Genomic DNA, 12274 nt, shown 5'->3' on the forward strand with positions numbered 1-12274 from the left:
ATCTGTTCTCGATCAGGTCAAAGTTACGACCAATTAAATCCTTATTACTGAAAGGAGTTGATAAAGTGAGTGAGTGAGTGAGTGAGTATGGTTTTACGCCGCTTTTAGCAACACTCAACCAACATCACGGCGGCGGCGGCGGCGGCGGGCACCAGAAATTGGCTTTACAGAAGCTGATAAAGAAACGACTAACGGGATCGGGTGGTCAGACTGGCTGACTTAGTTGACACATGTCATCGTATCCCAACTGCGTAGATTGATGGGCATGATGTTGATCACTAGATTGTCTGATCCAGATTCGATTAATTACAGACCGCCGCCATATGGCTGGAATGTTGCTAAGTGCGGAGTAAAACAACAGACAAACAAAAGATAAGGAAACAAAACACAAACAGTTCAACATTTGTATTGTGTATCAATGCCCATTGCCTCCCAATAGTATCATTTTAAGAAGGTCACCTTTAGCGCACCTCGGACATAACGATCTTTCTATCTAACATATTGCTGCTCTCACCAACGCTGATGATATAACACTCATCGGGTTGCGATTCCAGTTTGGAATTATATAGATCAACACAATTTAGTCACGTCCCTATTACATCCGAGGTCCATAAATTTCTGTCCATCAAACACAGACCACAAGTTTAAGTCCGTGTTGTCATTGCAGAAACCGTCTCCTTCTCACATGTCAGTATTCATGAGCAATGTAAAGCAGAAATCTAAACGTTGCTTTTGATACAACTAGGATTATAATGTTAAAACGTGTTTCAATAGATATTTCTTTCTAGAACATGGCACAGAGATCACACATTGGATAATGTAGTGTCAGCCGGAATTCATTACCGGGTGTTGTCATTTCCTTCTCGTCTGTGAACCTTAAAGACCATCCAGCATATTTTTGTCCATCAAGTTCAGGCATATTTGGCACATGTCTACCCCTGTCCTCTGTAGGCGACCAGCCACTCCTCCACTGGTTGAAGGTCATATTCCTCTGGGCCTATTCCTCCAACAAGCACAATCACGCCATCCAACACGATATATAGTCTTTCAGGAAGACTGCGGTATGCTGTAACAGCCTCGTCTGTTACATCATCCAGAACCAAAGGACATCTCACATTCTCATCTAGCAAGAACTTTGCCGCCCTGGCCCGGTCGGTCATGTTCTTAGCTGATTCAATGTAATAAGCATTGCTTTTGAAATGCCACCCGTCTGTTGGGTGAGCTTCCTTTATGTATATAAGAAGAAAGTCAGCGATATGTCCATACTTTTGAACAATGTCGTTGAACTTGGCCAGTTTGGCCATAAAGGGAGGTCAGCTGCAGCTTCCAAAGTTGAGAACCAGAGGGCGACCCTTCTTCATGAAGTCCAGTAGACGATGTTTGGTTTTGCCGTCTGCTGACCAGACGAAAGGGTTACACGCTTTGTCATTCTTTTAATGCTCCGGAAATCGGCGGTTCCACATCCCAGTCAGGATATATTTCCAGGTTCCCAGACAGACTAAGCTATCAAATAATTCTCCTTCCTCAACAGATGATCCCTCAAGGATAGGTTTCCAAGTTTCCCGAAATTGTCTTCGTAGAGGTGGAAATATTCTTGACAGGTTGATAGTGATAAACATAGTGACGAACGTCAGAATAGTGGAGATTGAAGCCAGCATTGTCGAAAGGATCCATGGCATCTTCGTCACCATTTTGGTCCTCTTAAAAACAATATTTACAGTTAGCAATTATGCCACACACGCACACTGGTGCTCTTGCCTCGCAGTCATACAAATCCAAATAGAATTCCAGTGATCGCAGCACAGGTGGATCCCTAACTCTCTAGGTGTGACGTGTTGGCACATTATATACACCGATCGACAGGTCATTATATGGGACATCCCATATTTTACCTGTCCAACATCTAGACCATCTTTTGTACAACGCTGATCAACCATAGAACTCATATATTCCATGAAAAGAAAATAGCTCACCCAACGGACCGGTTGGCGACTTCAAAAGCAGTAAGCATTACATTGAGATCAGCTAAGGGCTTGACCGACCGGGCCAGGGGCGAGCGAAGTTCTTGCTAAGATGAGAATGTGGGATATCGCTTGGTTCTGGATGATGTAGTAACGAAGACGAAGCTGTTACAGCATACCTGATCTTCCTGTAAGACTATATATCGTGTTGGATGGCGTGATTGTGCTTGTTGGAGAGAATAGGCCCAGTGGATATGACCTTCAACCAGTGGAGAGGAAGTGGCTGGTCGCCTACAGAGGACAGGGGGTGGTAGACATGTGCCAAATATGCACTGAACTTGATGGACAAAAATATGCTGGATGGTCTTTAAGGTTCACAGACGAGAAGGAAATGACAACAACACCCGGTAATGAATTCCGGCTGACACTACATTATCCAATGTGTGATCTCTGTGCCATGTTCTAGAAAGAAATATCTATTGAAACACGTTTTAACATTATAATCCCTAGTTGTATCAAAAAGCAACGTTTAGATTTCTGCTTACATTGCTCATGAATACTGACATGTGAGGAAGGAGACGGTTTCTGCAATGACAACCACGGACTTAAACTTGTGGTCTGTGTTTGATGGACAGAAATTAATGGACCTCGGATGTAATAGGGACGTGAGTAAATTGTGTTGATCTATATAATTCCAAACTGGAATCGCAGCGCCGATGAGTGTTATATCATCAGCCTTGGTGAGAGCAGCAATATGTCAGATAGAAAGATCGTTATGTCCGAGGTGCGCTAAAGGTGACCTTCTTAACATGATACTATTGGGAGGCAATGGGCATTGATACACAATACAAATGTTGAACTGTTTGTGTTTTGTTTCCTTATCTTTTGTTTGTCTGTTGTTTTACTCCGCACTTAGCAACATTCCAGCCATATGGCGGCGGTCTGTAATTAATCGAATCTGGATCAGACAATCTAGTGATCAACATCATGCCCATCAATCTACGCAGTTGGGATACGATGACATGTGTCAACTAAGTCAGCCAGTCTGACCACCCGATCCCGTTAGTCGTTTCTTTATCAGCTTCTGTAAAGCCAATTTCTGGTGCCCGCCGCCGCCGTGATGTTGGTTGAGTGTTGCTAAAAGCGGCGTAAAACCATACTCACTCACTCACCCACTCACTTTATCAACTCCTTTCAGTAATAAGGATTTAATTGGTCGTAACTTTGACCTGATCGAGAACAGATAATTACTCCCGTTTCTTTGGGGACCTTGTCTCGGTAGTCAGGGTGAAGGAACGAGTTGAGTTCAGGTCAGCGTTTGAGCTGTATTTTTCACCGTTAGTATTATATGTTTGTAACATCCACAGTAAAGCAGTTCGTTGATTGCATTTTTTGTGCTGACAAATCTAAACTCATAATCAAGGCGATTCTGGGAGTTCGACCATAAGACTGTTCAGGAAGACAACCACAACGAATGAGGTGGTAATATGGCTGGATGACCAGGTAAAACAATATTACTTCTATTGCTTACAAGGAAAGGTCATCGGTTATAATTGTTATTCAAGTAAAAAGGAAAAGATTAATTTGACCAACTATTTCGACATGTTTCATGATGCAATCAATGTAAATTTGCATACGAAGTATATGTTTACCTAGTTAACAGGAGAAAGAGTTTTGAGCGTCAAGTTTGTGAAGCAGAGTGTTCCTAACTTTTTTAAAACTTTCTTCTTCTTATAATAACAAACTAGAATATACCATGTATGTTTTGTTTGCTTTTCAACAATTGATTTTCCTAATTTACCGAAATACAATGGCTAACAGCAGACACAGCGACCCTGAACAGAAACAGTGTCTTACTTTAACAGACACTACTACCTATCTGTTCTCGATCAGGTCAAAGTTACTACCAATTAAATCATTACTGAAAGAAGTTGATAAAGTGAGTGAATGAGTGAGTTTGGTTTTACGCTGCTTTTAGCAATATTCAGGCAATATCATGACGGGGGACACCATAAAATGGGCTTCACACATTGTACCCATATGGGGAATCGAGCCCTGATTTTTGGCGTGACGAGCGAACGCTTTAACCACAAGGCTACCTTACCGCCCGAAGTGACAGAGTGTCTTACTTTAACAGACACTGTGTCTTACTTTAACATACACTACTACCTGAAGAGAGAGAGAGAGTATCTTACATTAACAGACACTCCTACATGAACGGAGACAGTGTGTTAATTTAACAGACACTACTACCTGAACAGAGACAGTGTCTTACTTTAACAGACACTACTACCTTAACAGACACAGTGTCATACTTTAACAGACACTACTACCTTAACAGACACAGTGTCTTACTTTGGCATACACTACTACCTGAAGAGTGAGTGAGTGAGTGAGTTCAGTTTTACGCCGCACTCAGCAATATTTCAGCTATATGGCGGCAGTCTGTAAATAATCGAGTCTGGATCAGACAATCCTGTGATCAAGAACATGAGCATCGATCTGCGCATTTGGGAACCGATGACATGTGTCAACCAAGTCAGCGAGCCTGAACACCCGATCCCGTTAGTCGCCTCTTACCACAAATAGTCGCCTTTTGTGGCAAGCATGGGTTGCTGAAGACCTATTCTACACCGAATCTTCACGGCTCACTACCTGAAGAGAAGAGAGAGTATCTTACAGTAACAGACATTCCTACCTGAACGGAGACAGTGTCTTACTTTAACAGACACTACTACCTTAACAGACACAGTGTCTTACTTTAACATACATTACTACCTGGAGAGAGAGAGAGAGTATCTTACTTTAACATACACTCTTACACTCTCTCTTCAGGTAGTAGTGTTAAAGAACCACTAAACTTTGTTTTTTGTTACTCTTTTAACCATTACATATGAAAGATTTGTGGTTAGTCTTATGCGGAACACCAAATTTATTCTTTAAAAACTTGTGGTTAATTAATACCGAGCGATTAAAAGTGGCCAAAAAGTCGCCTGCCTCCCTCTCGCCCGCCAACGAAACCACAGACAGGTTACGTAACTCTGTCGCCAGAGCACTGCAGTGACGTCATATGAGGAACGATTTTCAGTTAGTTGTATAGAAAGTGTGTAGCACGCTCATCATTTTGATGATTTCTCGATCAACGACGACATGCCGAATCGTTGCTTTGTCGTCAATTGCTCCTAGGGTCGGGCGATGGTGTCCCCATGCACAGATTTCCACAGGACCCCAGTTCGTGCTAAATGGGTTATGTTTGTGAGTGCGAAGCGAGCGTTGTTGTGGAAGCCTGAAACGATATCTTACTTGTGTTCAGATCGCTTCACGGAAGTTAAAGAATCAAAACTACTTACTACTAATTCTAGTAAAATATGCATATGATTGATGACCATAAAAATTTCTATGACACAACTTGTAACATAACGATTTCTTCCTCGGAAGTGAGTTTGTGGTCGAAGTAACAATAATATTGTAAGTAGTATTATATTATCATTCCACCTCGCTGCCACGAGAGAAATTGTTATGTAATATTGTTAGTGTCATGCAAAAATCCCATTGGCCATCAATAAAATACATATTTTATTACCAGTAGAAAGTAGTTTTGATTTTTAACTCGGTGAAAACAAACCTAAATACCATTTATCCCTCAGACTGGCGGATGTTCCCGACAGGGCGCCGCCATTTTAAAATAAAAAAATCTGTTAGAATTAATGAGATTATAGTTTGTTTTCACTGCTAGGAAAATCAAGACTACTTTCTACTCTGTAGTTAAATATGTATTGGAATCATAACCAAACGGATTTTGCATGACACAACTTATAACATAACGATTTCTTCCACGGGAAGCGAGGTGGGGGTCGAAGTCACAATACTGCGCGACAAATTCCTTCTACATTCCCATGGTTAATGTCCATCACCAGTATGTAGATACTAGTCAATGTGCGTCTGTATATTTGGTCTTATAATCCTAATTAGTTTATTATCATACTTGTATGCATTTTGAAACTAAATAAAAAGCAGACGATCTGCTGATACTTATAGTGAATTTATAACAGAACTGTAATATCTAGACATGTTATAGTTTGCCAATGTGAATCATAATTCGCACACACACCCTAGTGCATGTTGTCTGTCTCATTACACTTCACGGCGAAAACAATGATTCTGTTGAATGCTACGACAAATGAATCAAAACAAAATGCAAATATTAAAATTAAAACAGATTAAAGTTATAGGAACAATATCAGGCCATTACCTTGTTCGAGGAATGTATCCATCAATATCCACAAAACTGTTCCAAATGATGTGTCTTTTAACAGTTTAATATACGAAAAAGTGATAAATCTTTTCAGGTATTGGTGTATAGTCTCATTGGTCACCCAAGATAGCACACCTGGCAACTAATTGCATAATGTCCGCCTTTCTTTAAAAACAGTAATTTAGTTAGCCAATAATGGGCAATCAATCAATGTATTGCCGGTTAATCCTTTGAAAGAAGGACGTTGTTTTTACGCAGACACCGACACGACAGAGTGTATTCAGTATAGATTAGTAAATCTACATACATAAACACTACCTTTTGACAATTCCGCTGTGTAAGATAAAAGTAATTAATCAATCAGCGTGTTATCGGTTAATCCTTTGATCGATGTTTATAATGTTGAATATTTACTCCAGACACAAGAAATGCCAAATGGGAACCTTTGTCGGGTAATCTAATTTGTGTTACCACTAATTATACCTGTTATAAATTCATTAACTGACCATCAAGTGAATGATGACAAATAACATGTGTAGGTTTATACCACCTAACACGGGTTACAACAAGGGAGTATTAATTGCTGTATTGCATGTGAAAACTTATGGGCCGACACTGTTTTGAGAATACAAACAGATTTTTACATGACATGATTAATTATCGAGGTAAAAAAACACAGAAATTGGATCAATTTGGATCAGTCATTATACAAATAGGGCCTAACGACACCAATCGATTTTGACAGAATCGTCTATGAAAACAAGTTGTAACTCAGAAACTAGGCAAAGCAGGAGACAAATTAAATGACAGTAGATTGTGAGAACATACAGCTTTAATTTTCCACAACAATTGTCACGATTTCAGGTTTATACAAGCCTGTAAACAAGATAATTTAACCCCTAAAATGTAGATGAATTCTGCATCGGCCCTCAAAGCTATTCCTCATATGACGTCACAGAGGGCGCGCCGCTCTGATTGGTTGAAATTTCGTTCGCGGGTGAGAATTGTGCACTGTTGTCAAAAAGGTCGATTTAAGTCAATTAAAGGTCGAAATGAGTAGTTTTAATGACGGCGTTTCATTTATAACGATGCCAGTCAGTGATTTATGTATTTGTACCCCCTAGGGTTTATGTGACCTTTAAAGTAAGACACTGTGTCTGTTAAGGTAGTAGTTAAGAGTGGAGTCAAGACACACTGTAGATTGATATGTGAAGTCGAGTCCCTGCATGCTTGTGAACCAAACATGGACTATCAACCATCAAGGCAAAGATTAACAAATTCAAATCAAGTTAAACTTACACTTCATGAACAGGTGATTGAAATCTGTGAAGAAAGTTTGCTTATCATCCGCAAACAATTCCAAGCTACAAGACACAAAGCTACGGAAGTTGTTACTTTTGTGGCAGGTGACTTAGACAGGAGGTGGTCCAAAGATCAAGTACATGGTGTACCCATTGGCTATTTCCTTCGAGGATACAGTCTACCAATCTGTGTCGTTTGAAATATTCTTGAAGAGTTTCTCCAGTATTGCCACAGGCAATGCATTCATATACCTGTTTCATGCTTCGATGGACAGTTCATGAAACTTGTTCAGACTTGGAATGGACATCCACAGACCATCTTGGAGCTTCAAAAGCATTTCTGGAACACAGTATGTAAACTCCCAAAGGCAAGGATCATAGGGAAGTTCAAGACATGTAATCAAGCAGACACATCTGTTGAGAGCAATCAAACCACAAAAAGAAGTGATACACAGAGAAATATCCTTAGCAGTTACTCTGTAAATTTACCCCGAACAGCACAGAAGTTTCTCAGCCACAAAGAAATTTGTGACAAGGATACGATGGGGAAATCAGCAATGAAAGAGAGTCTTGATATTGCCCAAGATTTAAAAGATATTCCACTTGAATTGCTTAGCATCAATGTCTCCACAAATAACCAACTGCTTGATTTACAGAATTCAACATCACAACACAACAATAAACATAACAAATGAGTCAGAGGCCAAGCCTGCCTTGGTTCTGTCAAATGAAGACTTTAAAGAACTGAGAGATGACCTCTCAAAAATCAATGATAAATGGCGCTCAAGGTCGGTTGAATACTTGAAACGATATTTTGTCAGTTGCTGTGAAATGTCAAAAATGAATGCCAAACAGCTCAGTTCAATCCTCAAGTTCTTGCGTGATAGGAAACTGCTGAAAGTGAGGATATCGGGATCTAAGCGAAACATTTTGGAAGAATTAAAGTCTCTGCTTCATATATGTGGAGATGTACCATCCCAGAAATTCCGAAGGAGGTCTCCTGCAAAATTGAAATGCCTTTCCTTAAAATGTCTGCAGCAAAAGTCATATCCTAAAATGGCCCTTAATGTATCCTATGCTAATTGGAAATTTGGCGAGATACTCGAAAATTGGCGTCGAGGAGCCAAAATAGAGCACAACATGGTAGTGCTAGGTTTATCCAAACCAGTTGAATGGTTCTACATACCGGAATGGCATTCTGATAGAAACCAACTGGAAACCAAAAAGATAGATTCACATCACCTCCTCACCAGACATCGATCAGCTTTGTGCAAGGGCAATCTTGGATCAGCAAAGAGATCGGAATTTGTCACAGTTGCGGAACAGGGAAATACACAGCTGAAGCTGGGAATGATTGAGGATCGCATAAACATGCAGAGCACTGACTTTTCTTTGATAACTTTCTCTGTTAAAGTGGAGAATGAACTGAGAGCCATGAAAGCTAACACGTCTGCAGAAATGTGCAAAACATGTTTTTTAAACATTTGTAAGTATTCAAGGAGGAATACTTTTCCCACATATTACCTACTTTAACTATCAATCAACTATGCTTCTTCAGAACCGTTCTGGGAAAACTTATTGCTCTACAAGACCAAGTCCACTTTGCTACCACTAAATGGTTCTGCAGAACCATAATAACGTAGCCAACAAGAAATTCTTATTGTTTAAATATAATTCCTTAAATTAAACAAAAACCTCAAAATTGCGAAAAGTAATAAGATTTTGGTCTGTCAAATAGGCCTGATGTCATACAATGATATGTGTACTCAATTTAGATTTTAGCACAAGACCAAACTCTGATAATTGGTACTGTTCTGTTCATCACAAATTGTATCATTATTATCCATAAATGATATCATTTCAGATTCGTGACTGGTTCGAAGCTTGTGATCAACGAGGAATTCCAGCCCTTGGAAGATGCTGGAAATATGTGGAGGTAAGTACTTTCTTGACCATAGTAAATTGTTATTAACATCACTTGCAATCATTAAATGATTATGATCAAGTGCTAAATTTGGTCCTGGCCCTTGCTGATTTAGCACAAAAAAACCAGAATTCTACTACTACTGGAAAGTTAGTTAACAATGATCACACTTTCCTAATGCTTACATCTGTAAATGAGAATATAATTTCCTTTCATTTAAGATACAGAGAAAAGCTGTTGTCCTTTGTGGATCTGCAGAGGTTTCCTCCCTCCGGAATGCAAATAAAGGGATATCCAAAGCAATTATGGGAAGCAACAATTGCAAGTATTGGCGTGGATCTGCAGCTTTATAGTCTGACCAAACGCCGAACCTACAATCAACGTGCAGTCAGCAGTCAGAATTGTGAAGCAATTTACTCCTCACTGGCCGCTCTTCCTGGTTCAAACAATGGAGTACCTACCTGTATTGGTCTGGAAACAAACATGGCAAAGTTGTGTGGGGAGAGTCTTGTGAGGCTAGACCCCGACAGGTAATTGATCGTCTCACCTAATTTGTACATGTGAAACAAGGGCATAAATGTTAAATCGAATCAGTGGCGCTTCACCCTTTAAACTCCAACTTTAGCATTTTAACCCTTTAATTATTGAAATAATTATTTCCATAACGTTCTATGTGGCTGATGTTCAGGAATCACAACTATATAACAAATGGAATGATCCAGGATTGACCAGGGGCTGATGATAAGCAAACCAGAAATATTACTGGATTGAAAATAATTGCATTATCATTACTGATTCCAGTTTTTAGCTGACATTAACCAGTATGTCGTCTGCTCCTGTGTACCCTGAACAAACTCTTAAGAAAGTCAACAAGCCACTCCCTGCTGCAAGACATCAACATTGTTGTGAGTATAATGGTTGGACAGATCAAGTCCATTCACAAGACAATATTTAGCTTTAGATATAGATCAGCATTAACAGGAATGTCATAGCCTCTGTATCTTATTGCATTTTGGGATTACGAATGTTATATGTAATGTGTTACATTTGTTACTTGGTATGTATATTTCTTTTGGTATTTGGTTAAAGGTCACATGCAACCAAAAAATCAAACATAATTAAAACACAATTATCACTTATTCATGACATATAATATACATTGCTGGTTATGAAAAAACATATAAACAAAATTATAAGCGTACAATCGCAAATCAAAAGTGCAATATTGTGTACTTTGGTTTACTTCCCAAAAAACGAAGCAGCCGGGATACCGAACCCAGTCAGAGCGGGTGGGTGTGCACTCAAGTGTAACGGCTGATTCATTTGCAGATGTCCTCACGGCTCATTGTGTGTGTATGTATAGAGATGTTGGGTTTTGTAAATACATGCTCATTTTTTGTGTATAACATTTTACAATCAACAGACATCATAACATGTCATGTGTTCAAGTATCACACCTGCCTGTCTGTGTAATTACATAATGTGACAGAGACCGAACTCGGGCCATATATCAATGCATTTTGTTTATGGTGTATAGCCTGATTGGTGTTAAGTTCAAATTGCACGTGGTCAGTGATAGCAGCTGTGTATTGAATATTGTCATTAGCAGACTAGCAGGCAGACACACAGGTGTCAATAAAACAAGACATTGAGTTTTGTCTGTGACAACGACATATCTATATCACAGTTAGAAATTCTGTCAACGCTAAATAATGACATTGCTTTTAAGTATCGAACTGAGAAAGTGACTCGGTAAGAAGAACGTGTGGTGAAATAGACAAATAAAATTATATAAACAGTTAATTTACTGTCATAACATATAAAAAGCTCGCGCCTGTGAGATATCAACAAAACATTAGAAAAATAGCTCACACCAAAGCCTTCACCGAATGTTCACCGGACAACCCGCTTCCAAGCTGCGCGAACCTATTTCACTGCGCACGTGCTATGAGCGCAGCCCAGCTGTTGAAACCAGTTGTCCCCCGAAAAGTCGGGGGAAAATTAGTGAAACGTTTGAACTCAGATTTCGCGTGGTTTTTTTCATCGCGTTATTTTTCAACTTTATAAGTTGAATTTGCATTTTTGACGATTTGTTTTGGTAAGTCCATACCGAAAGGTATCAGAATCTGCAAAGTTGTGTTTTACGTTGCATGTGACCTTTAAGCATATTTCAGTAATATAATCTTACATTTCAGGATCATCCGTTTGACGACAAAAATCGAAGAAGCACTGCTCGTCACCATCTGCATGGACTATCCAACATCCATGAACCAGCTAAAGGAGTCACTGGAGTGCGTCAACACCACAAAGTTGACGAGTCCAGAATAAATCCACTTGTGAGAATGGGCAAAGCTAAAGACACTGTTTTTTAAAAACTGTTCTTCATGCAGTAAGATTTGAGAGAATGCTTAATTGAAATTCAGTGCAGTACCACCCCTGGTTCACTTGTGATATAAGTGGAAATACTATTGAAAGTGGTGTTAAATCCAAAATCACCTCACCCCCAGGGCACATTTGTGAGAAAAGCTAATAACATAAGGGGTGGCCTGGTGGTCTTGTTTTCAGAATGACAAACGCCCCATGTTAATGAACTTGAAAGTTCTTCCAAGTTAAGTCATGTTATTTGATTTGTTTCATATCATAAAGTCATGTAAATGAAAGAGCTGCTGCTGCAAGGATGTATTGTTATCTTGAATGAAATTATAAAAAAATGTTGAATGAACTTTTTCGTGTTGTTAATTGAAGTTCATGTGGAAATAAGTTTCAATTTTTTTTTATTGATATACTAAAACTTGGCACTTGGACAATACAATATACATTTATGGCACCAACT

At 39.4% G+C, this 12274-nt stretch overlaps 1 protein-coding gene across 1 annotated transcript; it reads right to left on the reverse strand.

The window, feature by feature from the left end:
• Positions 1-905: 905 nt before the first annotated feature.
• On the reverse strand, positions 906-1696 carry LOC124255843 (type I iodothyronine deiodinase-like). Its single transcript, XM_046689787.1, has one exon. It carries the CDS (start codon positions 1302-1304, stop codon positions 933-935), a length of 372 nt encoding a protein of 123 aa, XP_046545743.1. The 5' UTR covers positions 1305-1696; the 3' UTR covers positions 906-932.
• Between the last annotated feature and the right edge of the window lie 10578 nt (positions 1697-12274).

This window comes from Haliotis rubra, unplaced genomic scaffold (assembly GCF_003918875.1).
Source record: "Haliotis rubra isolate DU_JTF1 unplaced genomic scaffold, ASM391887v1 Scf61, whole genome shotgun sequence".
NCBI lineage: Eukaryota > Metazoa > Mollusca > Gastropoda > Lepetellida > Haliotidae > Haliotis > Haliotis rubra.

What these genes read in the sequence shown, in the direction of transcription:
- LOC124255843 (XM_046689787.1), bottom strand. Translation starts at nt 1,304, where the DNA reads ATGGCCAAACTGGCCAAGTTCAACGACATTGTTCAAAAGTATGGACAT.